Source organism: Mirounga angustirostris, unplaced genomic scaffold (assembly GCF_029215605.1).
Source record: "Mirounga angustirostris isolate CCGP_5_RB_7025 unplaced genomic scaffold, mMirAng1.0.hap1 SCAF_6, whole genome shotgun sequence".
In the NCBI taxonomy this organism is placed as follows: domain Eukaryota; kingdom Metazoa; phylum Chordata; class Mammalia; order Carnivora; family Phocidae; genus Mirounga; species Mirounga angustirostris.
Genome location: NW_026991714.1, coordinates 36,342,967 through 36,370,909, shown reverse-complemented (window position 1 = coordinate 36,370,909; position 27,943 = coordinate 36,342,967). Strand labels below are relative to the sequence as shown.

At 44.6% G+C, this 27,943-nt stretch overlaps 1 protein-coding gene across 2 annotated transcripts in view; it reads left to right on the top strand.

Moving 5' to 3' along the window:
- Positions 1-27,943, top strand: part of KCNH1 (potassium voltage-gated channel subfamily H member 1) — a 370,040-nt gene that overhangs the window by 243,582 nt on the left and 98,515 nt on the right. For both annotated transcript variants that reach the window (XM_064594125.1, XM_064594126.1), the window contains 2 exons: positions 9,190-9,389; positions 14,681-14,933. In XM_064594125.1, the coding sequence (XP_064450195.1) occupies positions 9,190-9,389; positions 14,681-14,933 (453 nt within the window). The remainder of the gene's footprint in view (positions 1-9,189; positions 9,390-14,680; positions 14,934-27,943) is intronic.

Sequence of the window (27,943 nt, the reverse complement as noted above, 5' to 3'; positions counted from 1 at the left end):
TCTAGTTTTAAAACAGGGTACATCGGGCGCCTGGGTGGCTCAGTTGGTTAAGCGACTGCCTTCGGCTCAGGTCATGATTCTGGAGTCCCTGGATCGAGTCCCGCATCAGGCTCCCTGCTCTGCGGGGAGTCTGCTTCTCCCTCTGACCCTCCCCACCTCATGCTCTCTCTCTCATTCTCTCTCTCTCTCAAATAAATAAATAAAATCTTAAAAAAAAAAACAAAAACAGGGTACATCAAGAACAAAAATATCCCTCCTCCCCAACCATCTTTATTTTCATCAATACAAGAAATCCTTCTGGAAACATAAGCAAGTGACTAAACAGAATCAAACCACTGAATCTACAAGTTAATACATGATCTGTTATGGCACAATAACCACAAATTTCCCCCCAAAGAAAGATTTTAATTTTCCAAATATGAAAGAGTCTAAGAGGATCATATGTGAACAGAAATCTTATCCTAGGTTTTATGGTAAAGAAGGATAACACACTGGCAGCCAAAGAAAACTGAAACTCTTCCTAATAAATAGATCCAAATTAAGAATTTCTACAATATTTCTTTAGAACACAGAACCAGAATTCTTTAAAAAAAAGAAGCATCTAGACCCCCAAATATCCTTCTCCAGACAGGAGACTGAGGACTTCTCTAGGAACTCAGAGAAGTCCAAAAGGACAATCCTAAAGTTGATGGCACCATAGTTTCTTCAACACAAACACCAGCCAGGTCACCCTACAGTGAATTCTCATAGTTGACAACCCCCACTCATACACACAAGGGTCCCACTCTTAAATATGAGCAGGCATCTAAGGATTACCATATATTTTTAATCTGAAAGGCAGGCAAACACAAATAAATGAGGAAATAAAGACCAAGCAGGGATAATAAAACTTAAAAATATATCTATTATTGATATCCTCAGAAGATAAAAAACAATGTCAATGGAACAGAACAGAATGCTATTAAAAAGCAAAATTTAGTGAACAAGAAACTGATGGAAATGAAAAGTATGATATCGAATGAAAATTAAATAAAAGGAATAGAAGATGGGGCACCCAGGTGGCTCAGTTGGTTGAGCATCTGACTCTTGATTTCAGCTCTGGTCATGATCTCAGGGTTGTGAGATTGAGCCCTGCATTGGGCTTGGTCTTGTGCTGCTTAAGATCCTCTCTCTCCCTCTCCCTCTGTCCCTTCCCCCTCACGTGCATGCTGTCTCTCTCTCTTAAACAAACAAACAAAAGGAACAGAAGATAAAATTTGAAGAAATCTCCCATAAAGTGATAGGAAGAAACTGGAGAAAAAAATAGGAAAATTAGATTAATCTAGGAGTCCAGCACCTGATTAACAGGAGATCTGGGGAAAAAAGAATAGAAATGAAGGGGGAAAAAACCATCAAAGAAATAATCCAATTAATTATGTGACTAAACTATTAACTATATAACTAAACGTATGAAATAATTTCTCAATATATACATATATCAAATCATTGTGTTATACACCTTAAACTAATACAACGTTATATGTCTGTTATGTCCCAATAAAACTGGAGGAAACCAACGATGGGACCAAGAGAAGCTTTTACCAATGTGACTTTGAAAGCCTACCTCCATTTTTGAGGATTCTCTTTACAAAATGATTATGTTTTTACCTGATTTCTTTCTTGCATCAATACTTATTCCCTCAGTGTATCATTGAGCCCATGCTTTTTTAGTCTTTTTCTGTATTTGGCATCAAAGGGGAAAAGAAAGATGTCAGAGGTGTCAATGTGGCTTTGTCCATATCAACTCATCTTCCATGACCAGCATGTTCCCATCACTGTCAAATGGAGTGGCCAGGTCATAAAGGCTAACAAAGGCCTAATGACCTTCTGCTGGGAATTAAGAGTCAGAAACAAGGATAGTGTGAGTAGAGTCTTCTTTAAATTCTGTTTTAGTATATCTTTTGGAATTCTGTATAGAACAAAGTCAGTTTGAATAAACCCATAAACTACCCACAGAGAGCAATGATTTTTAAATTATTACAAAGAGGAAAAAGACTCATTAGTCCTTTATCTCTAAGCTTTGATATACCTGTAGAAATAGCTTTTTTTTTTTTTTTCTTCTTTAGCCTTCTTGAGTTTAGGGAGTAAATTATGCTCTGCAAAGTTGTTTAGAAGTTGGGGAGCATTTTCCAACAGGAGTAATTTTGTGAATAATGACCAACTTCCTAAAGAAGCCCACAAGTCTGTTTGCCCCACTGATTATGGAAAGTATGCACTGAGTTTCTAACAGCTCTGCAGAAGCCAGTCACCCAGGACGCCTAGAGAGGCCCTGCTAACACAGGGATAGGGGCTTCACATCTTCACTCCCTTTTGACAGCAGGCAGATTAAGTGCCCGTCTCGCTTCAGGAAGCTGGAATAGATGTCCCAAAGAGACAGTGATGAGAGATGGAGGAGTGGTATGGCCACTGGCTCTAGACTGGGGTGCTAAGGAGACCCGGGAGCTGGAGAGCAGGTTAAGGATAAACAGAGAATAAACTAGCAGCTTTGGAACTGCGGCCAGCTAAACATACTTCTTATTTCCAAACTCGCACCTGCAACGTCTCTTCTCTGTTCCACCGAAGATCCTCAAGGTTGACCTACCTGCTTTACTTCCATTTCCAATGCCCCTAATTTGCTGCTTCTGTCTAGGGTTTTCCTCCATCTTGGGTTCATAAAATATAGCAGTCTCTCAATTTTTCTTCTCCTTTACCTTTTGAGAAACTGTGAAGAATTTTAAGTGATTAAAAAAAAGCTGACTAGAAATAAAAAGTGTCCTTATGATGCTTATCCTTCCCTCACCCCATCCACCACTGTCACCACCCTCCATATTTACTTCCTTTGCTCTTCTGTCCCCTTCCCACTCCCCTCCCCTCTTCTCTTCCCTCCCCTCTCCTTTCTTCTCCTCTCCTCTCTTTCCCTTTAATTTTCACTTTAATCTGCTGGAGGCAAGTTTAAAAAAAGAAAGAAAGAAAATGAAGTAACCCAAGAAAATTTCCTTGAAATGTAGGCCATAAATTTCCGGATTGAAAGGACTTATTGAAAGCCCAGCACAATGGATGAGAACTGAGCCACAGCAAAAGGCACACCATTATGAATTTTCAGAACGTTGTGGAAAAAGAGTTTCTCAAGAGGAAAAAACAGGTTCAGTATGAAGGATGAAGGATCTGAATGCTTTTGTCTTCTCAACAGCAAGAGAAGACAATGGAGGCATGCTTCCATTGAGAAACGAGTGGAATGATTTCACATCTAGAATTCTACCCCTTGCTCAGCTAATAATTGATTGTAATAGTAAACATTAAGTCTCAAAAATTTTGCTCCCATATACCCTTTCTCAGAAAACTATAAAAAGATGTCTTTTACCAGCAAAAACTAGTAAGCCAAGAGGGTGAAAGACATGGGATACAGGAATCAGGGGATCTAACCCAAATAAGTGAAGCTCCTTCCCAGGGTGCTGGGGCAGGGTCACCCATACAGCTGGCAACGGAACGGTTCAGAAGCCTCCAGGAGAGATTTCTTTTTTCTTTTCTTTCTTTCTTTTTTTTTTTTTTAAGTAGGCTCCATGTCCAGCATGGAGCCCAATGTGGGGCTTGAGCTCACAACCCTGAGATCAAGACCTGAGCTGACATCAAGAGTCAAATGCTTGGGGTGCCTGGGTAGCTCAGTCATTAAGCGTCTGCCTTCGGCTCAGGTCATGATCCCAGGGTCCTGGGATCGAGCCCCGCATCGGGCTCCCTGCTCAGCAGGAAGCCTGCTTCTCCCTCTCCCACTCCCCCTGCTTGTGTTCCCTCTCTCGCTGTCTCTCTCTGTCAAATAAATAAATAAAATCCTTAAAAAAAAAAAAAAGTCAGATGCTTAGCCAACTGAGCCATTCAGGTGCCCTCAGGAGAGATTTCTTTATGGAAATGAAATTGATAGGCTAACTAACGAATTTTAATATATTAAGAAGAGACTTTATTTGTGGGAGAATTTGGAGTCAAATCAGTGATAAGTAAACTAAACAAACGAAAACACCATTATTAGCTATAGGAAAAAGGAAAAGTGACCTGAATATCCTATGTGGCTTAGCTGTGAATATCTCTCATCCAGTTACAATAATATCTGCACAGATAATCATCTAGCCGAGATGATGCTATAACCACATTGGAGGATGGGACAATGGGAAGAAGTGTGGGAAATGAGTGTGAGATTGGAGGGCAGTGGGGGGGAGAGAGCTAAATTCTCAGAGGCCAACAGATAATTCCTAAAACTGAAATATAAGGACATGGTGATTTGAGAATGACCTTGAACTATGAAGATCAATGATCAATAGCAAAACAATCAGCTTAATATAATGGAAAATGGGTGCTTCTGCAGAATGGGAAATTGGGTGAAAAGAAAGAATATCTAGGGGAGTAAAGAATTCAAAAGATGTTTTGGCCATTTAACTCTTTATGTGTATGTGTGTGTATACACAAATAAACATGAAAATTTAAAAAGGGAAACAAAAATTTTTGCCACCCTTCCCCTGAACTCCATACAGCAACTTTTAATTGAGGGCCAGAGAATACTATGTTTATTTTTCTTTGAGTGGGTCTCACGGCTCTTGCTATGATACAGTGTTAATTCTAAACTGCTCAAAGAGAAAGAAACTTGCCCTTAGGCAAATCAGCATTTTGCCCTGGGATTGAGAAAGGTCTTTCCTACTGTGGGGGGACCCAACTAATTCACATTTAGAGTCACCCAGGGCATCATCTGCCCTGTGAGGCTCTGTTAAGCAGGGACATTCCAATCTCCCTCTCTTGCTCCCCACATCACACTCAAGTATCTATCTATTCAAGTGATAGCTGGGCTTATATGTAATCTCTCCCAGTTAGGTTGTGAGTATGTAAGGCATAATGCTTTATTTAGAGATACCAATAAATAAAATATATGCATGAAAAATGTATAACCTCACTTCATATAAAATTAGACAACTGGCATTGAGTGGATTGTCCATTTTTAATAGTAATAATGTTTCTAATAGTAATAATAATTAAATAGGGCCCTCCTGAGGACCTTTAACCTTCTAGAATGTCTCAGAAGCAGACTGGCATGAGAACAGCCCTGGGTTGTAAATGATAGATGTGGCATCCTTGCCTTAATGGTCTGACCAGCACACCAGTGCCTCAGATGTGAGTCTTGTTCTTAAGCCATGGACAAGAGAGCTATTCTTACTGTATTGACTTGGTATAACTATATTTTTAAGCTCAAAATTAAGTTAGTTTCCTGAGAAAGGCATCTCTTACTCTTCATGCATGACCTCTGGTTCATTGTGGACCAGAAAATAGAGCTGAGCCAGGACTGCCATAGAGGCTTATCGAGTTAGAGTCAGACTCGCTGGGAACAGGGGAGCCAGCCCGGGCCCTGGGAGGCTGGTTCTGAGAACACTCGGTGTTGCAGGAAGCAGGAGATTTGACCCTCTTGTGTATGAGCTTATTTATGAGCTTCCAAGGGCTGTCTGCATTATTCAGGCTTTGACTACTTTTGCTTTTATTTCACTTCTTTTGTTCAGATGGATACCACTCCCTGGTACTTTTCTAGAACTGGCAGTGCTCTTTCCAATCCTCATTTATAATTCTTCTCAGGTGGAACTTTGTCCTCAGTGTCTTGGGCAGCCATAGTCAGCCCTGGTGGACAGACTACTGAAGATTTCCTTCCCTCACATCTAGATCCATACCTTTCTCTCTGATTTTTTGCCCTCTCAGTCTTCAGCTAAGCCTGAGTAAGATCATTTGAAAGAAATTATTGTGGCCTCTCCATACAATGAGACAGTATTCATCAACAAAATGGATTGAACCATTGATACAACAACATGGATGCATCTCAAGGGCATTTTGCTGAGTGTAAAAAGCCAATCTCAAAAGGTCACATACTGCATGATTCCATTTATATAATGTTTTTGAAATGGCATAATTAAAGAGAAGAGACTCGTGGTTCCCCGGAGGGAGCGTGGGTATAAAGGGGGAGCACAAGAGAGATTTCTACAGTGATGGGACAGTTTTGTTTTCTGAATGGGGAGCTGCTTACATGAACATACACAGGTGATAAAATGGCACAGTTATGCACATACTTCATAGCAGTGTAAATCTTCTGGTTTTGACATTGTCCTCTACTTCTATAAGATGTAACCAATGGGGAAGTGGGGTGATGGGTATACAGGATCTCTTTGTACTATCTTTGCAGCTTTCTGTGAATTTATACTTATTTCAGAAAAAATGTTTTTTCCCTTAAAAAAAGGAATGAAGTATTCATAATGCAACAATATGGATGAATCTCAAAATAATTACGCTGAGTATAAGAAACTAGGCAAAAAAGTACAAAGGAAAAATATAGATGAATTGTGCTACCTCAAAACTAAAAATGTTTATGTGCAAATACCATCAAGGGGGTATTATGCTAAGCGAAATAAGTCAATCAGAGAAAGACAAGTATATGATCTCACTGATATGAGGAATTCTTAATCTCAGGAAACAAACTGAGGGTTGCTGGAGTGGTGGGGGGTGGGAGCGATGAGGTGGCTGGGTGATAGACATTGGGGAGGGTATGTGCTATGGTGAGCACTAATGAAGGGGGGGAATCGGAGGGGGAGATGAACCATGAGACTATGGACTGAGAAACAAACAGGGTTTTAGAGGAGAGGGAGGTGGGGGGATGGGTTAGCTTGGTGATGGGTATTAAGGTATTAACGTATTGCATGGAGCACTGGGTGTTATACGCAAGCAATGAATCATGGAACACTACATAAAAAAATTTAAAAAAATAAAAATTAAAAAAATTAAAAATTAAAAAAAAATTTTAAAAGAATGTGAAAAGACAAAAAAAAAAAAAAGAAAAGTGAAAAGACAACCCACGTGGTGTGCGAAAGTATTTGCAAATCAGAACTGTCTGATAAAGGGTTTATATCCAGAATATATAAAGAACACTTACAACGCAATAATAAAATGACAGCCCAACTGAGAAATAGGCAAGATTTAAGTGGGCATTTCTTCAAAGAATAGATAAGAATGACCAATAAGCACACGAAAAGATGCTCAACATCATTAGCCATCAGGAAATTGCATATCCAAACTAGGATGAGATAGCTGTTCTCACTCCTTAGGAGGGCAGTAATCAAAAAGACAGATAATAACAAGTGTTGTTGGGGTGTTGGAGATATTTGGAACTCTCATACACTGCTGATGGGAACAGAACAAGGTGCAGTGGCTTTGGAAGACAGTTCCTCAAAATGTTAAACATAGTTACCAGATGACCCAGCAATTCCACTCCTAGGCATCTACCCAAGAGAACTGAAAGCATGTTCATGCAAAAACTTGTTCATGACACTTCATAACAGCATGATTCATAATAGCCAAGAAGTAAATGACCCAAATGACCATGAACTGATGAATGGATAAATGAAATGTGGATTATCGATATTGTTGAACATTATTTATTCAACAATAAAGGGGAATGAAGTAACAAAACATGCTGCAACATGGATGAACCTTGAAAACATTGTGTTAAATGAAAGGAGCAAGTTGTAGAAGTTCATATATTGTATGATTTAATTTATATGAGATGTCCAGAGTAGGCAAACCTATAGAAACAGAAAGCAGATTACTTGTTGCCGAGGGCTAGGGAATGGGGGTGGAGTGGGGAATGACTGAGAGTGGGTAGGGGGTTTCTTTGGGAGGGGGATGGAAATACTCTAAACTTAGACATAGTAATGGTTGCACAACTCTGAAAATATAATAAAAATCACTGAATTGTACACCTTTAAATGGATATATTTCATGGTGTATGAATTATATCTAAATAAAATGTTTAAAAAGAGTACATACTGTATGATTACATTTATAGAACATTCTTGAAAATGCAGACTAACCTATGGTGACAGAAAATATTAACAATCACTTGGGAACAAGAAGAAGTGTAAAGGGACATGACAAAACATTTTGGAAAGTGATGGAAGTGATGGAAGTGTTCACTGACTTGACTGTGTGATGGTTTTGTGGGTGTATACATATTTCAGAGTTTATCAGATTGTATACTTTAAGGGTGCCGTTTATTATATGTCAACAATCACTCAATTAAAAAAAGCAAAAACATGTGTGAGCTTCACAAATAATAATATATGTATTATTTATTAAAAAATAATTTGACACATATTTATTGGGTACTGGTGTAGTGTTAGCTCCTGGGGATACAATGGCAAGGAAAAGATGGGTCCAGCCTTCAAGCAGCTCATACAGGCACAAGCAAAGGAAGATGCATATGGTTGCAAAATGGTTTATATACCATTTCGAGCCTAGGAAGTCATGGTCACCTTCATGGGGAGGATTTCTGGAAGTGACAAATGGGAGTTAGAGGTAGAGGGTGGGGTTTGTGATGACATAGTGGGCCTCCTTCCTGACACTAGTTTAGGATGAGCTGTAGTAAGTACTTGTTACATCTCAGAGGTCCTTGATTTTATTTTTGCCACATACCGTCATGCTCTTCTCCCCAGGAGCCACATCACGGTGGAGTGAATTGTTGTACTTACATGGACCTTAACAATAAGTGTGAAGCCAAGTTATAAATAACATCCTTCATCGCTCTTGGCAGACTTGCTATTATTTCGTTACTTGTGATGATGTATTCAAGGTCCGTCCTTCCACTACATTGTGTGCAGTATGAGAGCCAGGACTGAGTGTTTCCTACACCATCCTGTCCTCGGCAGGTAGCGTAGTTCTTTGCACGTTAGCAGGGCTTGAAAAAGATTACTTGCTGATAGGTTAGGAACTGGGCTGATACAGAATAACACATTTGACTGGTGGCCTCAGGCATGGCTCAAACTTTTTGTGGCAAGAAGTATAAAGCGGTCTCACTGCTCATGTTTCTCCGCCCACCCCTCCACCCCCTGGCCACTGCCCTCTGCCTCTTAGCTCTGGCCGCAGTCATGCTAGTTCCCGTCCACCCTAGCCCCGCCTACCACCTGTTTGTCCTAGTGGCCTGCTGTCAGGTGCCTCTTTAATTGGGTCCACTCCCAGAGGCTGCTGGGTGAGGTTCTTCTGAAGAGGTCAGGACAGTCTGTCCTGGAGAGGGCAGCTCTGGCCATTGGCCTGCTCTGGGCCAGTTGGGCATTCTTGGGCCCTGGCTGAAGGCCCACTAATGTGTTGTCTCCTCCTCCTCAGCGCTTCTGTATGCCACCATCTTCGGGAATGTGACGACCATTTTCCAGCAGATGTATGCCAACACCAACCGGTACCATGAGATGCTCAACAGCGTTCGGGACTTCCTGAAACTCTACCAGGTGCCAAAGGGCTTGAGTGAGCGAGTCATGGATTATATCGTGTCCACCTGGTCCATGTCCAGAGGCATCGACACTGAGAAGGTAAGGAGGGCGATAAACTCAGGTGAGCCCTGTGTCGGCTTTCCCAGGGAGAACTGAGGCACTCCTAGGGCAAGGGGTTCTCAAACCTGGCTGTGCATCAGAATTCATTTGGGTAGTTTGGGGTTCCCACATCCTACCTCCAGAGGTTTTGGTGGCTTCCAGATTGGCTTGGTCCTTAAGAGCCATTATTTAAGAAACTGGAAAGACAGTCTGTGTCTCCTGGAGAAGAGAAGCATTAGAAGTCTAACTGTCTGGAGCAGAATTTCCCAGACTTGTGTGATGATAAGGCTCAGGGCCATCCTGGGGGGAAGTCATCGTCATGGCTGATTTTCCTTTGGCCTCAGGCTCTGAGATGGTACAGCATAGCCACAGGTCTGTTTTTTTTCAAATTTTCGATATTTTGTTCATCGGGGATTTTTTTGCATGAATTTTTATTTTTAAAAATACTGTATTAAACTATAATTTGTCCTGATTACTGAGTTTTTAGCCCAAGGCTGTTGCCTCACTGTAGTCTCAGCTCTGATAAGATTCCCAGGATTCGTGGTCATTAAACACAGATTCCCAGCCTCTATCCCAGATGTATGGAATCCAGATTTAGAGGAGGGGGAGGTGTGAGGAAAAAACCTGCATTTTTAACAAGTGCCCCAGTGATCCTATTCATCAGACAAGTCTGGTGAATACTGTTCGAGGGCTTGTGTCTTACTCCTCATTGGCTTGAGGAAAACATCAGTTAGACATCTCTCTAAGGCTAAGGTATCAGTTTTCCCATCTGTAAAATGGGAACAGCCATAAATTCCTATTGTTCTCTAAGAGTTGCATTATTCTAGATGAATTTCAATAAAGTGAAGAAACTTTGGGGGCTGGGAAGAACAGAGAAAAGATACAGTGGACTTCCTATTCACTTCTCAGTTATCTCCTGTGTATATTTTCTATAAGCAAACATGTTTTCCTGGATCTGTTTTTCTCTGCTTCTCAGTGTTTTCCACCCCACTTCTCCTTTTACTGCCAATCTCTAAGTACTTGGGGAATTCTGATTCCTTTCATTGTCAGAATAAGAAAAACAGAAAGATAATGCTGTTGCAAAAATATAACACATTCAAAGCCAAGTTCAGCTGACTTTGGATCAGCTGTCCTTGCTCTTACTCTTCCTCCATTAGAATAGTTAGCTGAGAGTTGACAGTTTAAAAGAAAAACTTGAACTCAATTTAATTGATTCCCACTTAAAAGGAACGATAATTCAGTTTTGTTGAAAACCGGCCATAATCACAACAGTAACATACTAAGCTCGCCACCGTAGCCCCAGGTACCATGCCTTGAACGCACATTAGGAACAGATACTTATCGCGCTCTCTGTGTGCTGGCCCCGCATTCATGCTTCAGTGATGCTCCATGGCAACTCTGAGAGGGAGCCGCTGTTATTTCGACGCAAGAGACGAGGACACAGAGGCCCAGTTTGTTTTGTTAACTGCCTGTGGTCATTGAATTAAGAATGGCAAAGTCAGGATTTGAATCTGGTTTTGTCTGACTTGGAAGCTTGTGCTTCTCCTACTATTACTTTTTTTTTTTTTTTTTTTAATTTAAAACATGTACTGGAGGGAAGAAGGATGAGAAGATGAGTCCAGATGGAGTTGCCCTCATTTCTCACCCGGGCAGGGCGTCAGTCGGGTGGGTCTGAGTCCCTGGCTTCGCCAACCTCCTGCTATAACTGTGTCTGGTGCTTTTGCTTCATTCAGCGAGGCACGTAGGTTCTGTGGGTGCCTGGCCGCTGCTGGAGCAGAAAGCAACTTTGATCTCTCAGCCCTGGAGATTTTCCCAGGAGCCAGGGTAGATTTGTAAATCTGGTTTTCTGGAAAGAAGCCCTTCCCCACCCCACTGCAGGGCTGGGCTGGGTGGCTGCCCATGGGAGACAGCACTGGCAGTGTTTGCCCGCCCTGCCCCTCCCTGCTGCCTCACTTTCCTGAGAGGCTTTGGGATTTGCCCCAGGTACTGGCCTTGGTGGAAGAGGGAATACTGTGACAATTCACTGCAGGGCCCAGCCTAGCCTGGGTGGTTGCTCTTCCTGGCAGAGGCTTGGGGCAGGCAGCTGCTGGGGAAGGGTCCAGTCCCGTGGTCCCCTCCATCCTGGGTCAGAATGGTCAGGGATGACCATGGGAGCCTAAGGGTGTGTGTCTGGGGGAGGGAGAGGCGGTGCTGGGCTCCTCTCATTTGACCGGCAATTAGCTGGTGACCATGAGCATGTCGCCTGTTCCTCTGAGCCTCAGTTTCCATGTCTGTAACACATGGACCCTAGGTGCTTTTTAGTACTAAGGCCAACCTCCTAGGCCCCCTCATCTATGGCCTTCTGGACTTCAGAGCCTCCCTCAGCCTGACCCACTGCTCCGCTGTGCTAACAACATCAGAAGTGAAAGCTCACATGCACTGAGCACTCGTGTGTGCTAGGCGTTGCCCCAGCACTTTCCACATACCAGTTCACGGAATCCTCAGAAGAATTCTGTACTCACATTCAAAGCTGAAGACTTGGGAAAAGAAGCTAAGTACGGCTTCAAGTTCGCAGGAATAGTAAACATTAAAGTCAGGAATTGAATCCGGGTCTGCCTGATTTTAAAGTCTATTCTCTCAACCATGTGTCCGTCCTGTCCAGCCTGGGGAGTTTCCATGAGCCTCCATGATGACATTTCCCTGTGGCCTTTGAGGTCCTGAAGAACCAGCAGAGATGATCTCTCCTCAGGACCTAACAGAAGGGAAGGTGCCCAGGAAGGGGTTTGCAGCTGAGAAGCATTCAGCTCAGAGAGAAGGATTCAGGACCCCCTAAGCTGCCCAGTGTGGAGCCAATAGGAGAATGATGGAGGTGCCTGATGGCCATGGCAGACCAGGTTGTTCGACCCCCAGCTTCCCTCTCCTCACACGTGCTTTCCAGTGGATCCAGGAACAGGGCCAATGAGTAAAACGTTGTCTCCATGCCAAGGCCTCGTTCACTAGTGGCCTCTGCCAGCAAAGCCCAGCCCAGGGGAAACCAAATATTGAAAGGTGAACTTACCTGGAGAACAAATGTTGGTTTTGAACTGCTGGGTACTGTTTTGACATGACATGGAAGTGTTCTCCAATCCCTAGTGTTCTGCTTGGGGAGAAAGGATCCAAATTCAGTCTGCATTTCTACAGGAGTCTTGTTTTTCAATGAGCGGGAAGGAGGGAAACACTTAGCAAGTGCTCAGTCTAAGCTTTGGCTGTCTGAATTCTCCTGTGCCTCGGTCAGTGCTCCGTCCCCTCTCGAAGAGATCCTGCTTACTTCCTCAGCATCCCGCCACCCCAGAACGAGCAGGAAGAGGCACACAGAGCATGGGGACCAGTGTGTACGGAGCCCCTTTCCCGGGTCCTGGCACTGTCCCTGGGGAAACGTACCGGTACATGTCATTTCACTTAATCCCCCCGAGCCGGTGTGAGCAGTGTGCATTTTATAGGAGAAACTCAAGTGTAGAGTCGTTAGGCCACTTGGAGGGGAAGGAGCTGGGATTTCGACTGTTGGACCTCTTCTGTCCACGGACTCGCCTCCATGCAGAGCCCAAGGGTGCCTGTGAGGGTGGGGTACGAGCAGCATGGTCACAGGCAAGGTGAGACTTGCACAGAGTTTTGAAGGAGGCTGAGAAACGTCCAGATTCCAAGGTGAACTCCAGGCGCAGAAGCAGATGGCCTGCGTGAAGCAGAGAAGCAAGGGTGCAGGGGAAACCAGCACCCCAAGGAAATGTCTTCATTGAACATGTTTGATTTTATGCCCCCAGCTTTGCTCGCTAGGGTAGGATGGGACAAAGGATTATTTTAAGAACACTCCTAATTTCTCTGGAAAATTCCACTTGAAGGTGTCCTACGTGTTACTTAATGCTTGCTATGGGAGGGGCCATGCAATGGTTTCTTGTAAAAATTTAATCCAGGGAACTATTTCTCCCCCTAGAAAAGGCTAAGAAATTTTCCTTTTTTGAAAGATAAGACCCATGTGACCTCTTACAGTTCTCACTGTGCCCTGAGTTTCTAGATGCTAAGAGTGGAATTACAAGTACCTTTGTTTTGGGCAGCCGCATAATGTAGGAAATGGTTAGTATCTAAACTCTGGCTCTGACTCAGACTACCTAGTTTGAGAGCCTAGCTCTGCCATTTTCTGGCTGTGCAACTTTGGGGAAGTTATTTATCTTCCCTGTGCCTCCCAGTTCCCTTATCTGTAAGATGGTAGCAGACTAGCACTTACATCAGCGGGTTATGTGAGGATTGAATTAGCTATTCAGTGCACATAACAATAATGTAAAATCATTGCTAAATTTCACTTATTTTGCTTATGATTTGTCTCCTCCCACGAGATGGTAAGTTACACAAGGGCAAGGGTTTTTGTCTCTACTGTTCATGGCTACATCTTCAGAGCTGAGAATGATTCCTGGTATATCACAAGTGCTCAGTAAATAAATATGAAATGAATGAATGACTTCAAAGCACTTAGCAATGACTGGCACAGAGTAAGTGCTCACTAAATGTTACTGTATCACTCTCTTTAAGCCACACACATATTCAGACCATCAACAGTGTGAGCTCCACCTTCAAAATACATCCTGAATCGGACCTTTCCTCACTGCGTCCCAGTTCAGGTCCCCTCACTGCTCACTGAGCTGCCTGCAGGAGTGACCTAACCCAATTCCTTGGCTTCATCCTTGCCACCTTATAGTCAGGGCCCCCGAACTCAACTCTCTAGCTGTGGTGATCCTCTTCAAAGATAGCCTAGTCTTGTCCCTCCCCTGCTCACTATCCTCCAGTGTGTCCCCATCACACTCAGAATAAAATCAAAGGCTTTTCATAACCTAAGGTCTCTACGTGCGTGCGTACTTGGCATTCTCCCGAAACTTCATCTCCTATCCCGTGCCTCTCTTTCACATTGGTTCTTGCTCGGGTCCCCTCACAGCTTTGACCTTGCTGCTGGAATGTTCTCTGACACATTTTCAGGTGTCAGCTTACATGTCACCTCCTCAGACAAGCCTTCCCCAACTATCAATGTAAAGAGTCCCACGTACTCCTAGCCCTGACTTTCTGGCCCTTCTTCTGAGCATTTAGCACTGATTTCTGTGCCCGCTGCTTACTGTCCCACAAGAGGGTAAGCTCCACTGGGACAGGCACCGTGGCTGTCCTGTCTTCCCATGCCTTGAAGAGTGCAGTCTAGCCTGGTGGGGGTGACGTCCACCCCTGGGGTCATCAGGGGCCACGGGCTGGGGAGCATAGTGAGGACCCTGACGCTGTTTCTTCCTGTGCCCGGCCAGGTTCTGCAGATCTGCCCCAAGGACATGAGAGCTGACATCTGTGTGCACCTGAACCGCAAGGTGTTCAAGGAACACCCAGCTTTCCGGCTGGCCAGCGACGGCTGCCTGCGGGCCCTGGCCATGGAGTTTCAGACAGTGCACTGTGCCCCGGGGGACCTCATCTACCATGCAGGAGAGAGTGTCGACAGCCTGTGCTTTGTGGTCTCCGGCTCCCTGGAGGTGATCCAGGATGATGAGGTGGTGGCTATCCTAGGTAAGTGTGTTACCTTTGCTGGGCATACACCTCTGGGGCCCAGGGTTGGCTGAGCTACTGAGCAGCTCAGTGCCACTGTGGCCTCCAGCCGGGGAGAGAGTGCTCCTCAGGGCAAGGCCAGTCGCTCGCCTCTATCCAACACACAAGTATTTGAGTGCCTCTGCTGGGCCAGTCGCTGTCTCAGGCACTTGGGGCATTTCAATGACAAAAATGGGTTTTGTCCTCAGTGGGCTCCCAGGCTGCTGGGGGAGAGGAGCAAATAAGCAGCCACTTGCATACAGTGGAAGAAGTATCTAACTCAGTATTCAAGTGTCTGGAAGGCTTCCTGGAAGAAGTGATACCTAAGCTGAAACCTACAGACTGGAGGCGTGAAGGGACAAGGGCGTGTCCTCAGCAGAGGGAAAACACGAGCAAAATCCCTGCAGAGAGAGAGAGCATGATGCATCTGCAGAACTGCAGTGCGTCCCCTCAGCGCGGCCAGAGCAAAATAACGAGAAGGGCCACGGGGAGAGACGAGGCTGGGCGGGAGCTACGTGCTGCGCAGATCATGGCAGGCTCTGGGAGCCACGTTAAGGGACTTGGACTTTACTTTGGGGAGCCAGTGAGGGGTCTAAAGCAGGAGAGAGGCCCAGTCAGATTTGAACTTTAGAAAGATGACTGTAGTTACTGCTTGGGTAGTGACTGCAGGGGGATGGCTGTGGTAGGGAGAGGAGGTTGGAGACATGCTCTCCAGGGGCAGGTGGATGGTGCCCCGAACTGACACTGTGGTGGGCAGATGGAGAGAAGCAAATGGAGTTGACTCACTTAAGAAGTCGAATCAACAAATGGTGGATTTGCTGGGGCTGGGGGCTGGGGAGAGGGAAGAGTGGATGAGGGCTGCAGGATTTCTCACTTGGATAACAAGGAAGCCCGTGTGCCACACACTGAACTAGGGAGTATGGGGGGAGGAGTGGGGTCATGGGGGGACATGTTGGTACTTGAGCCTTTTGAGCATCAGCGGCCTTGAGAGAGTCATCTGATTGCCTGAGGCGGCTACAGAACAGCTCTTTACTGGGGCCATGTCTAGCTCTCCGAAGGGACCAGCCATCAAGTACCAGCCATCATTTTGGTTATCTAGTCAGTGCCAGGCATTTTACAGACATATTTTCATTTAAGCCTTACAGTAAATAAATAAAATATTTAAAAGAGTGATTTTAGGGGCACCTGGGTGGCTCAGATGGTTAAGCGTCTGCCTTCGGCTCAGGTCATGATCCCAGGGTCCCGGGATCGAGTCCCGCATCGGGCTCCCTGCTCTGCGGGGAGCCTGCTTCTCCCTCTGCCTCTCTCTCTCTCTCTCTGTCTGTCACGAATAAATAAATAAAATCTTTAAAAAAAAAAAAAAGAGTGATTTTATTATCCCCATTTTGCAGATGAGACAGTGAAAGCTCAGAGAGGCTAGGGAACTTGCCCAAGGCCTCACAATGCTTGAGATCCATGGGCCAGCATCCTGGAGTCCCTCTGAGTCCAAAACCTCTACTCTGATCCATTTCGCACTACCGCAATCCTAATGATAGTTTATGTAGTTTGCTGGCCCATTAAGTTGCCAGGCACTTTACATACCTATCTTTACATATGATTTCTTAAGAAACTGAGGCAGGGAGAGGTTACATTATATGGAAGTTAGAAGTGAGATTCAAATTAAGTAGCCAAACATACATAGTATACATACACACACACACACACACACACAAAGTCCAAACTTTGTTCCTGTTTGACGTCGGAGTGCATGGTATGCAGCCTTCCTCTTGCTCCCCTGGCCCCAAACCAGCTTGCCCTCTTGACTACATTCTGCTCAGGTTAGCCCAAGGATGATTTATGTTCCTTCAGCATGAGCTGGCTGATGGTCAGTGGGAGCTTGGGATAGAGACTGAGTGTGAGGTGGAGGCTGAAACTGTTCTTTGCTAAAATGAAGGTGTGGATTCCTGCTCTCCATTGAACTCTGCAGACAGGGTTAATCTGTTGCTAGCTGTCCTCATCCGCAGAGAGCTGAGATTAGACTATGTGTAGGAACAGTACACATGAGGGGAACAGCCGTTCCTTTAGCACGGCAGTGCAGGGGCCATTTATCCCTCCCTTTAATCCTCATCGGTGTCCTTGATAAAGCGGACTTTCCATTGGTAATCGCTCTTGGGATATCTACCTGGCTAAGAAGAAAAACCAGTGACTAGTGAGCTCTTCTTTGAGTTGGAATTGGATTGAATTTGAACTGATCCTTTGGTTAAGGGCATCTTTCACCTATCTCCCCTCCCCCCCTTTAAAGATTTTATTTATTTATTTGTCGGAGAGAGAGAGAGCACAAGCAGGGGGAGCAGCAGGCAGAGGGAGAAGCAGACTCCCCGCTGAGCAGGGAGCCCGATGCAGGACTAGATCCCAGGACCCTGGGATCACGACCTGAGCTTAAAGCAGATGCTTAGCTGAGTGAGCCACCCACGCATCCCAGCCCATCCCTCTAATTGATAACTCACCAAATGCCTTTCCAAGGAATCTCTGCTGGTGACCGGCACCATCCCCCTCACATACGCAGTCGCAGGGCATCCTTGATGACCCACCTCACACAGCTGTGTGTTAGGAGTTGGGGTTGGACAGTGAAGCCTGGAGGAAGGACAGAGCTGCAGAGGGCTTGAGGAAGGCAAATGACGGCTTCCCAGCGGGGTCTCATCTCGCCTCAGCCTGGGCTTCTTGCAGGGAAGCCGACCAGGGTTTGAGCCACCGTTGATTTACTTGGTCAGTTGACTGCTTCTGCAAACGCTGCCCTCTGTCTCCGGTCCTCTGCACATCCTGCCTGCTTAGTTAGCAGTGCGGACGGGACCTCGGGAATCACTCAGCAGCTTCAGATTCGGGGCAGTTGTTGCCCTCAAGCTGTCCCGACTAGAAAAAGCAGGAGTGTCCCCAGGAGCCAAATTAGGTCCAAAAAGTAGGTCCAAGCTTGACATCCTAAGAATCCTGTAACATTTCAAGATGCTCTTGTTCTATAAAAGGATGTGAGACAAGTCCTTTGACCTAACTTGACCTCTGGGCCAAGAAGCATAAGATTCCCAGCTATTTGCTCCCTGGAAACTTAAGTTCAGAGTTTTGTTGTTATTGCTTCTTCCTAAATAGAATATCTTTTGCTCAATTTCCTGAAATCCAGTTGTTCGTGCAAAAGGGGTTCAGGTGACAAATGGTTGTTAGAACTAGATCTCTATTGCCTTTTGATGCATCTCAGTTCAAGCCAACCAAAATTTACTGAACACCTCCTACTTACCAGGCACTGTCATAGAATTGGGATTATCAGTGGACCACAGATTAGCCCCCTCCCCTTCCAGGAGCTTCTACAAGTGCAGGAGACTGACACGGTGAAAAAGGCAACAGTCGCACTGGTTGATGAAGTATTACCCCTCCTGGAGGGTCATTGGACAAGTAATTTTTGAGCAGGTGCGGTACTGTATCTAGTGCTCCAACGAGGAAAAAAATGAATAGGCAGGGAATCCTTAGTTATCACAAAGTGGGAGGCTTTAGAATAAAGCCCAGAGCTCATCTGTCGCATTTAGTTGTCTCTCCTGTCTTGTTATCAGTTCGCTCATTTACATTCTGCTAATTTGTTTCTTCCTCCCAGTTCTAAGATTCTGGTTAATTTTAGCACAAGAATGGGGAAAAGAGTCTGTATTCATAACTGAGGGTGTTTAATAAGTGTTAAAAATAGAACACTTTCTAAAAAAGTTTTCTAGGAGAGTGTTTGTCAAACTTTCTTGATTCAACTCACCATAGGAAATGGTATATTGTCTCGTGAACGAATAAACACATGTGCACACGCAGTTATATGTCAAGCTCAGTGCTTAACTCTTGCCGCATGTGATGCAACCTGGTGTTTTCTATTAGATACCATTCTCTTTCGTTTAAAAAGAAATTGACATCATGACTCACTAAATTGCTTTCTTGACTGACGCAAAGCCTGCAGCCTGGTGATGGGTATTGAGGAGGGCACATTCTGCATGGAGCACTGGGTGTTACACTCAAACAATGAATCATGGAACACTACATCAAAAACTAATGATGTAATGTATGGTGATTAACATAATAAAAAATTAAAAAAAATAAAAATAAAAACGGGGTTCCCCCAACGTCAACAATACCTCTCTTGGACTGCAAGCCTTGCTGGCCCCTGAGGGCAGAAACTACACCTGGATCATCTCTTATGATCTCCTTTTCCTCTGATGTTCTTTGCCTTATGTGTGAGAGGACACCTTTCCAATCTCCTTTCAAATTCTCTTCAAAATCACTCATGTCGAGGGATGGGGTGACTGGGTGATAGACACTGGGGAGGGTATGTGCTCTGGTAAGCGCTGTGAATTGTGCAAGACTGTTGAATCTCAGATCTGTACCTCTGAAACAAATAATGCAATATATGTTAAGAAAAAAAAAAAAAGAAGAAGAAGAAGGTAGCGGGAGGGGAAGAATGAAGCGGGGGAAATCGGAGGGGTAGACGAACCATGAGAGACGATGGACTCTGAAAAACAAACAGGGTTCTAGAGGGGAGGGGGTGGGTTAGTCTGGTGGTGGGTATTGAGGAGGGCACATTCTGCATGGAGCACTGGGTGTTGTGCACAAACAATGAATCATGGAACACTTCATCTAAAACTAATGATGTAATGTATGGGGATTAACATAAGAATAAAAAAAAAAACAAGGGAAAAAAAATCACTCATGTCTTTTCAAATTTAGTTTCTCGGCTCTTTGAAGTAAATTCAAGCCTTCAGCATGTGCATTTTATTCATTATATTTTTAAAGGAATTTTCTTCCAATTGGTGATAGCTATCAGAATAAAAAGGCATAGGTACCCATTTTGACCCCACCCAAGTGGTGGAGATGCCCACATACCTGCAAGTACGTTCTTATCTTGGTTCTGTGACACTTGACCAAAGTAGAGGAGTCACGGACTTTCCTCAGGGCTCTGCTTGAGTGTAGTCCATCGTCCTGCATTTCCGTCTCACAAATGCAGTGTTTAGATTATCTTGCTTCCCTGTGATTTAGTGTCCCTATAGTAACTTCTATGGGTTTTGCATTTTAATACTTAATTTGTATTTTAACTGTGGATCCATCTTGTGTCCTTTCTTTTTGTTTTGTTTTGTTGTGTTTTTTTTCATCCTCTTGGGCAAGGCAGAGTCTTTTTTGCCAGACTGCACTGAGGGGTGGAAAGAGCCCTGGGCCCAGAGCTGGAGACTTGCCCATAGCTCTGGATCTGCACGAACTCCCTGCAGGAGTGCCCCCACTAACTGACGGACTCTCGGAGTCTCCTGTGTTTCTCCTAAGCCCATCCCACTGCGTCAGTTGTACGTTTACTCATCTGTCCCTCCTGGGAGCTGAGATCCTTTGATTTCCTATCTTGAGCTTGGCCCAGCGTATGGAAGGCACCAGGGCCCATTTGCAGAATTAAATTGAATTGAATTGAGTTTAATTGAATTGAGCCAAAAGGCAGGGAGAGACTGTGCTCTGAAGGGCCCCATGGTCTAGAATAAGGGTCTGGACTTTATCTTGTGGGGATGAGGAGCTCAGAGAGAGTTTCAAACATGAGTGACATGAAAATTTGGGTCCCACAAATACAGAGGCATAGAGGCTAACTAGGAGACTCGGATGAGAAATGATGAAAGCCTACGTATGGTGGTGGAAGGGAGATGTGGGGATGAGCTGGAGCCCAGAGATATTAGGGGAGGGAGAAGCTCCAGGCTGAGGGAGGTGAGGGGAGGGAATAGTTTCTGGCAGCTCGTGGACAGGGCTGGAGGAGGATGAAAGATGAAGGATTTATTCTACTGAGTTTGCAGCATCTTTTTGGAACAGATCTAAGCATGGCTCTCAACTGGTGGAAACTCTTCTTGACTTGTGGATGGGCCAGAGCCTGCCCAATGAAAGGAAACAGCCATGGGGAAGACTGACAGGCAGGCCCTGGCCCATCATTCACTCTGAATTAACTTACGACTTGAGGTCCTGTCACTATTGAACTAGGATTTATGTGTAGCTTCTCCTTACCTGTACATGTAAAGTTGTAAATGCTTGTTCACAGGTGAAATCTTTCTTTTTGTAATGAACACCCCCTTCTCATGGTTCCTAATTTGGAAGACACTCTCATCTTTGCTTAGTTAGCTTCTTTATGTCCATTGACCTTGGATGGATATTAACGTGGCATTTATTTACTTAGCAACTATCCCAGCGTAACGGGGTGTTAATCTCTGCAAGGGTGAGTGGTGTAGAGAAAATCCTTGTCTTGGATGAATGTTCTATTCCATTTGGGGAGACAAATGCATGATTAGTGACAATAAGTAACACAGGTACTTCTTTCACTAGACTTCCTGGAGTGAACAAGGACATACTCATGGAGGAGGCAGGAGGTGACTGGGCTTGGAAGGACCAGTAGGAGTGTTTGGTAGGCTGAGTCTTGAAGTGGGAAGAGCAGCATAAGTCCATAGAGTCATTAGAGGTGGTATTATGTGTAGGTATATTCAGGGACCCAGGTGAGTAGGGTAGAATGAGAAGACTTTCCATGTGGCCAGTGGTTCTCAACTTTAGTGAACCTAAGACTCAGCTGGAACACTTGTTCACAATGTGGATTCCCAGGTCCCTTCCCAGCTCTCGGTTGGAGTCTGGGAATTTGCATTGTGAACAAGCCTTCCCCTCCCCTGGGTGGTTCCGTTGCATATGGTTAAGGACTATACCTTGATAAACATTGCTTTAGGCAGTCACTCCTTGATGTTTTCGGTAGAGTGGGGTGAGATGATGTTGTAGAAAGTATAAGGCACGTGCTAGGGCACCTTTTATTACATTAGCCTAAAGCATATGCAACTGCCCATTTTCAACTATTTCTGACCTGCCAAAATGGTAGAATAAACATCTTGTGATCTGTATGAAAGGGGAGGAGGGCCTAGCCTAGGATGGTGGCTCTGTGACGGTGCAGCCAGGATTTGGACACATGAGGTAGGGCATTCTAGATGGAAAGAATAGTGTGAGCTGAGGCCTGGGGAGTGTGTTGTGTAACCCCAGGACCAGTGCTTGAGCTAGAGCTGAGAGCCCCGAGGGGCAGCAGGGGGGCATGAGGCCAGAGAAGCAGGTCAGGGCTCATCTGTGGACATTTCTAAATGTCAGCATGAGGAACTAGGCAGTGGGAAATCACTGAAGGTGATGGGTAAAGTATGACACCATTAGAGTGGCGATTTGTAAAGATTAATGAGCTAGACACAGAGCAGGAAGGGAAGGCAGTGAGTGACTGGCGTATAGTAGAGATGAGAGGTGGTAAGATATGGGCAGTAGAAACTGAGACAGAATAGGGTTGCCAGATCAAATACAGCACAGCCAGTTAAACTTGGATTTCATATTAATGAGTAATTTTAGCTTAAGTATTTCCCAAACACAAAATGGGATATACATATGCTAAAAAAAGTATCCATTTATCTAGGATTCAGATTTAACAGGGTGTCTTATATTTTTATTTGCTAACCTTCGATGGGAGGGACATGTTGATGGACATTCTGGAAGGAGAGTCTGAAAGGTTGTATAGAATAGGATGTGGGGTGTAGCCAGAGGGAGGTGAGGGAGGTGATTCTGTCATCCCAGTGAGTTGGGAGATGGAGGCACTGGAACAGACAAGGCTAAGTCAGGAGGAAGACACGGTGAGAGAGAAAGGTGATGAGCTTGGCTTTGACTTGTTGCATTTAAAGACCAGTGGGGTATCCGAGTGGAGTGCTCGGGAAGGTGCGTCTGGAACTGGGAGAAGAAGCCAGGGCTCAAGACAGAGATTTAGGATTCAGAGGAAGGAATAGGAAATAGGAAAAACAAACCAACAAACAAGAAAGGGTGTGGAGCGAACACAGGGGGTCACATTCATTTTCTGAAATGACCAAGTATTTCAGAGCGTTTTAAAAGAAATGGGAGTGTAGCCATTCAAAATGCTCATGAGGAATTTTAAATGGGATTAGAAGCTCTTCTGATAAGTAAAGTAAGTAAAATATAATTTTTAAATGCTATATGATCTCAGCTATGTGGGGGGAACATGTATAGATAAAAACCCACAAATATCTCTACCCACATGTCATAGTTGATGTCTTTAGTCTGTGAGGCTATAGGAGATTTTTGTTTTCCTTTTTCATATATATATTTGTCTTTCAAGTCTTCTTTAAAAGAGCATATTGCTACTTTCAAAATTAGGGAAAAATTTTTGTTTAATTTAAAGTGCATCTTGAGAAAGTCAGCTTTGTTCCATATATTCTTTTGGTTCTTAGGATACCATTTGAAAGAATAACATTTTTTTCAAAAAGAAGTCTTGACAGCATTTCTTTTGTTATTTACTGGTCCAGTCAGAAAAAAAAGATGACATTTACTTAGTGGGTACTACCCAACCCCTCCCTCAAACGCTTCTTGAAAAGGAGGATGGCTAGGCAGTGAGGACAGAGGAGCTATCTAACCAGGATTTTAAAAAGAGCAACAACTGCATGTAAAACCCTCATTATTTTAGAGATGGAGGAGCTGAATCCTTCACAGAGTGGCTTCCCGAGATGCTTGTGAAGTGGAGGGGCTGAGGGAAAGGTCCCCCACTTTCTGTGCTACCATCTTTTGGAGTGCCCAGCCCCACATGGCCCCATGGACCTGGCGTAGCTGCCGGGAGAACATGACCCCTGGGCACCATATAATAATGTCGCTTGCTCACGCTCAACCCAAGGAGAGGAGGCTATGTTTAAGTGTCTCTCTAAACACTCCAACCAAGCATTAATATTCGTATAGCTTTTCCATCAACTGAAGCAATTATATTAAATCCACACTCCTAGGGAGAAACTATCCTATGAATAATCTAGAACTTCAGAAATGCAAAACATTTGTGTCGGGTAATGCCTGCAGTACTTGATTGAGGCGGGGCGGGGGTGGGGACCAGGTTCTACTTCCTAATTCTGTTTTTGTTTAAGCAATTAAAAAAATTGGTTTGCAGTCTCTGAAGACACCGGTAGTTAGCGGAGTCAATAGAGCTTTCTAAAGGAAACTCTTCTAACTTTAGTGCCCAGACAGAGGGGAATGGTTAAATAAAAAATTATGGTAAATCAAGGCAGCTGTTATGATGACGATGGAAAAAGTTTTATTGGGACACGCTTTGAAATGTTTTAAATACAATGTTAAGTGGGGAAAAAAGCAGAGTATGTCGCTCTATGTGCTGTAACCTCAACTGCATAAAAGTGCATGTGCGAGCAGAAGAAAGATGGAAAGCATACCAAAACGTTCATCAGTTTTCTAGGTGGTGGCCTGCAAAGCCAATATTTTCTATTTCTCAGTATATTTCAGTCATTTTCTGCAGTGCGCACAGAGTCTTTTATAAACAGGAAGGGAAAGAAAATCAAGTCAACTTGCAATTCTTATCTGTAGTGATCTTGGAAATTCTCACCTGCCTTCAGTGAGAGATTTGTGATCTATTTACTTAGCAGAGACACATTGGGCTAATGTAATCTAATTGCAGTTGCGAAGAATAGAAGGAGAGTGTCGGGATGTTTCCAAGCCATCACTTTAATGTAACCATTGCCGAGTGAGCCCCATTCAAACAGAGATGCCAGTGTTGTTTGCTTCTGCTCAGCGTAGTCTCCCCAAGGAAGGCTAGTGACCTACATTTGGGTGAAATTTTAATTCCTTTAAGGAGAGCATTTGTATGATAGGGTAATTTCTAACATTCATTATCTTTACATCTTCTTTTTAAATTCATCTATAAATTTTCAGCTTACCATTAAGCTGGATCAGAGTGAATTACGGGACTATTTCTGAACAGCTCACCAAATTCCTTCTTGGGCCAAGCTGACAAGGTAGCTCCCTGAGGACACCCGGGTTCTTGTACTTGGGCTGGAGACCAATCCTCTCCTTATAGCCTCCATCCTGAGACATTCTAAGTCTTTCTTATCCTGGCCCACCTTTCAGTGTTCTATTCAGACCCGTCTTTTCATTGATATATTGATTTATTCATTCCATAAACATGCCAGATGTAGTCTGGGGCTTGAAGATACAATGGTGAATCAGACAGACACACCTGGGATAGAGCTAATAGTCTTATCAGGGAAACAGATAAGCAAATACACAGCTTTATAATATAGCATGCCAGGAGTAATAGGAGTAAGAACAGGATGCTAAGGAAGCTTATAAGATAGGCATCTAATCCAGCCTGGCCAAGAGAAATCAAGGAAGGCTTCCTGGCAGAGGTGGTATCTGAGCTGAGATTTGCATGATGAACTGAATTCCACTGGATGCAGCAGTGGTGGTGGGGTTTGGAATAGGGGATTAAATAGAAGGTGTTCCAGGCAGAGGGGACAGCATTTTCAAATTGTTTTCATTTATTTTGTTTTTTTAAGATTTATTTATTTACGGGGCGCCTGGGTGGCTCATTCGGTTAAGCGACTGCCTTCGGCTCAGGTCATGATCCTGGACTCCCGGGATCGAGTCCCACATCGGGCTCCCTGCTCAGCAGCAAGTCTGCTTCTCCTTCTGACCCTCCCCCCTCTCATGCTCTCTCTATCTCATTCTCTCTCTCAAATAAATAAATAAAATCTTTATTTATTTACTTGAGAGAGAGAGAGTGTGCACTCATGGGGGGAGGGACAGAGGGAGAGAGAGAGAGAATCTCAAGCAGACTCCCCACTGAGTGTGGAGCCTGACTTGGAGCTCGATCTCATGACCCTGAGATCATGACCGGAGCATAAATCAAAAGTCGGACACTTAACTGACTGAGCCACCCAGGTGCCCCCAGCATCTTCAAAGACTTTGAAGCAGAAGAGTGATATTTGTGTTTAGAAAGGCCATCCTGGATGCTATGAAGAGAATGGCTAGCAGGCAGGAAGACCAGCGAGGACAATGTTGAGAGATGAGTATAGCTTGAACTGACTTAATGTCAGTGGAAATGGAGAAAGGTAGACAAATTTATGAGATACTTGGTGGATAAAATGACCAGGGCTTGGTCTTTTATTGGATATGGAGACGAGAAAAAGGGAGGACTCTGGAATGACTCAGACAACTTTCACCGGGACAGAGAATGCTGGAGGGTGGACAGGCTGACAGTGGGACCAGTTTCATTTTGGGATTTGTGGTTCTGAGCTAAGTTAAAGTGTCCAGTGTGAGATTCTAGACTCAGAAGAGAGACCTAGGCTAGAGGCATAAACATGGGGACCATCAGGATCCAGGTGGCAGCTGAAGCCAGGGTAGAGGCTGAGAAAAACCCAAAAAGAGAAGGGAGGGTAAGAAGCAATAAGGTCTTATTGCTTCTAAGAACCTTATTGTCTTCTAAGAACCCCGAGGAATGCCCATTTGTAGGGGACAGGTGGAGGGGCCAGAGATGGACTGCCAGCAGAGGAGAGGGCTATCACAGAAGACAGGGAGAGAGGGAAGGAACATTTCCAACTGATACAGAACCAAATTTCACCGACTAGGAGAGGCTATGGATTGTAAGGCACGCCAATATTTTATGGCCCACGAAGACACAATGCTGCCAGTTAAATGGTGATAGATGGTTGATTGTAAGACACATTCTGATTTCAGAGATAAAAACGCTTGACAACTTAAGTATATATTAGAATCAAAGAGCTAGAATAAGTTGAGGACTAAAATACACCTTTTAGATTGATTAGGAAAAGAGCTGTTATTGACTATGGCGAGAGTAGTGTTAGTGGGGTCTGGGGGGTAGAAGTGAGATTAGAGTAGCTTGAGAAATGGGGGGGGAGGTGGCCGTTAGTTCCAGGGTGCTTGATAAATTGCAAAGATCTTCCAGAGTTCTGAACCAAGAGAGAAATAAGTAAGAGAGATACCAGTCAAAATATCACCTTTTTTTTTTTTTTCTGATTAAGCTCATATTGAAGAATATGCTTTGTACCTGTGTCCAAGAAGACTTCCCCACACAGAGCCCCAGAATTAGGCCTACCCTGGTGGTGCTGACCAGCACGAGCTACCCCTGTGAGGGTCTGCCTGGCAGATCTTACGGCCTGGAGGGACGGAGAGAGCAAGCTTTCTGCAGACAGGCAGATCCTGAAGAGAGCAAGGGGCTAGTCTATGCATGTGCGGGTTCTCCTTTAAACTCCTCACTCAGACGGGGGCCACCGAGAGGCCACAAGTGTGACGCAACTGGACTGCTTTGCAGAAGGGGACATGGGGAAATGGGGGTAAATCACCCTTTAACTGTGAGAGTGTAGAGATGCTATAAATAGCATTATCAAGAAATTGAGCCATAAAAGAAAGGAGAACAGTCCAGACCAGCTAACCTCATCTCCAGCCATCCAGCTTTTCCCCCTTGCTGTTTGGAAAAATTACCCATCTCTTCCATGTGTCTCAATTCTCTTGCCTCACTGTAGAAAGCCAGATCCATTCTCCGTATTCTCTGTGAATTCCCCCATAGTCCTGCCCAAGACAACCTCCAACGTATCTTGATATTATGTTTTTATTTGTTTTATACTTCACTGTTACACACACGTAGGTTTGTCTCCTCACCGTGTAAGCCCTTCGAACGTAGAGACAATGTCTTTTCCATGTTCTATCCCCCTTCACCGCCGGAACGCTGCCTGCTCCATGATGGGTGGGGCCAAATTGTTGAACTGGATTGAATTGCGTATCTTTGGGAACCCCCAGTCTGATAGCTGTCCAGGAGGGAGGGGCAGGGGCAGTTTCCATCAGAGCTGGCACATGACATTCCAGTTCCTGTGTGGGTTTCATTAACCAGGTACGCGGCGGACCCGCGCCAGTGTCCCATCTCTAACACAGAGATGGTTTGCTGAAGAGCGTAACAATCCCTCTCCTTTGTACTGACTTCGGAAGAAGGCAAATGTTTCCTGAACATCTCTGAGCTCTCCTCCAAAACCTAAAATGAGACCAAGCCTCTCTAGAAGGAGATGCCCCTCTGAGAAGTGGGGTGACATGCCTACCTCGGCCTGGAGCCCGGGCCTCCTGGGCATCTCCAGGCCCTGCTTTCTTAGTTGGCAAAAGAAATCCAATAAAAT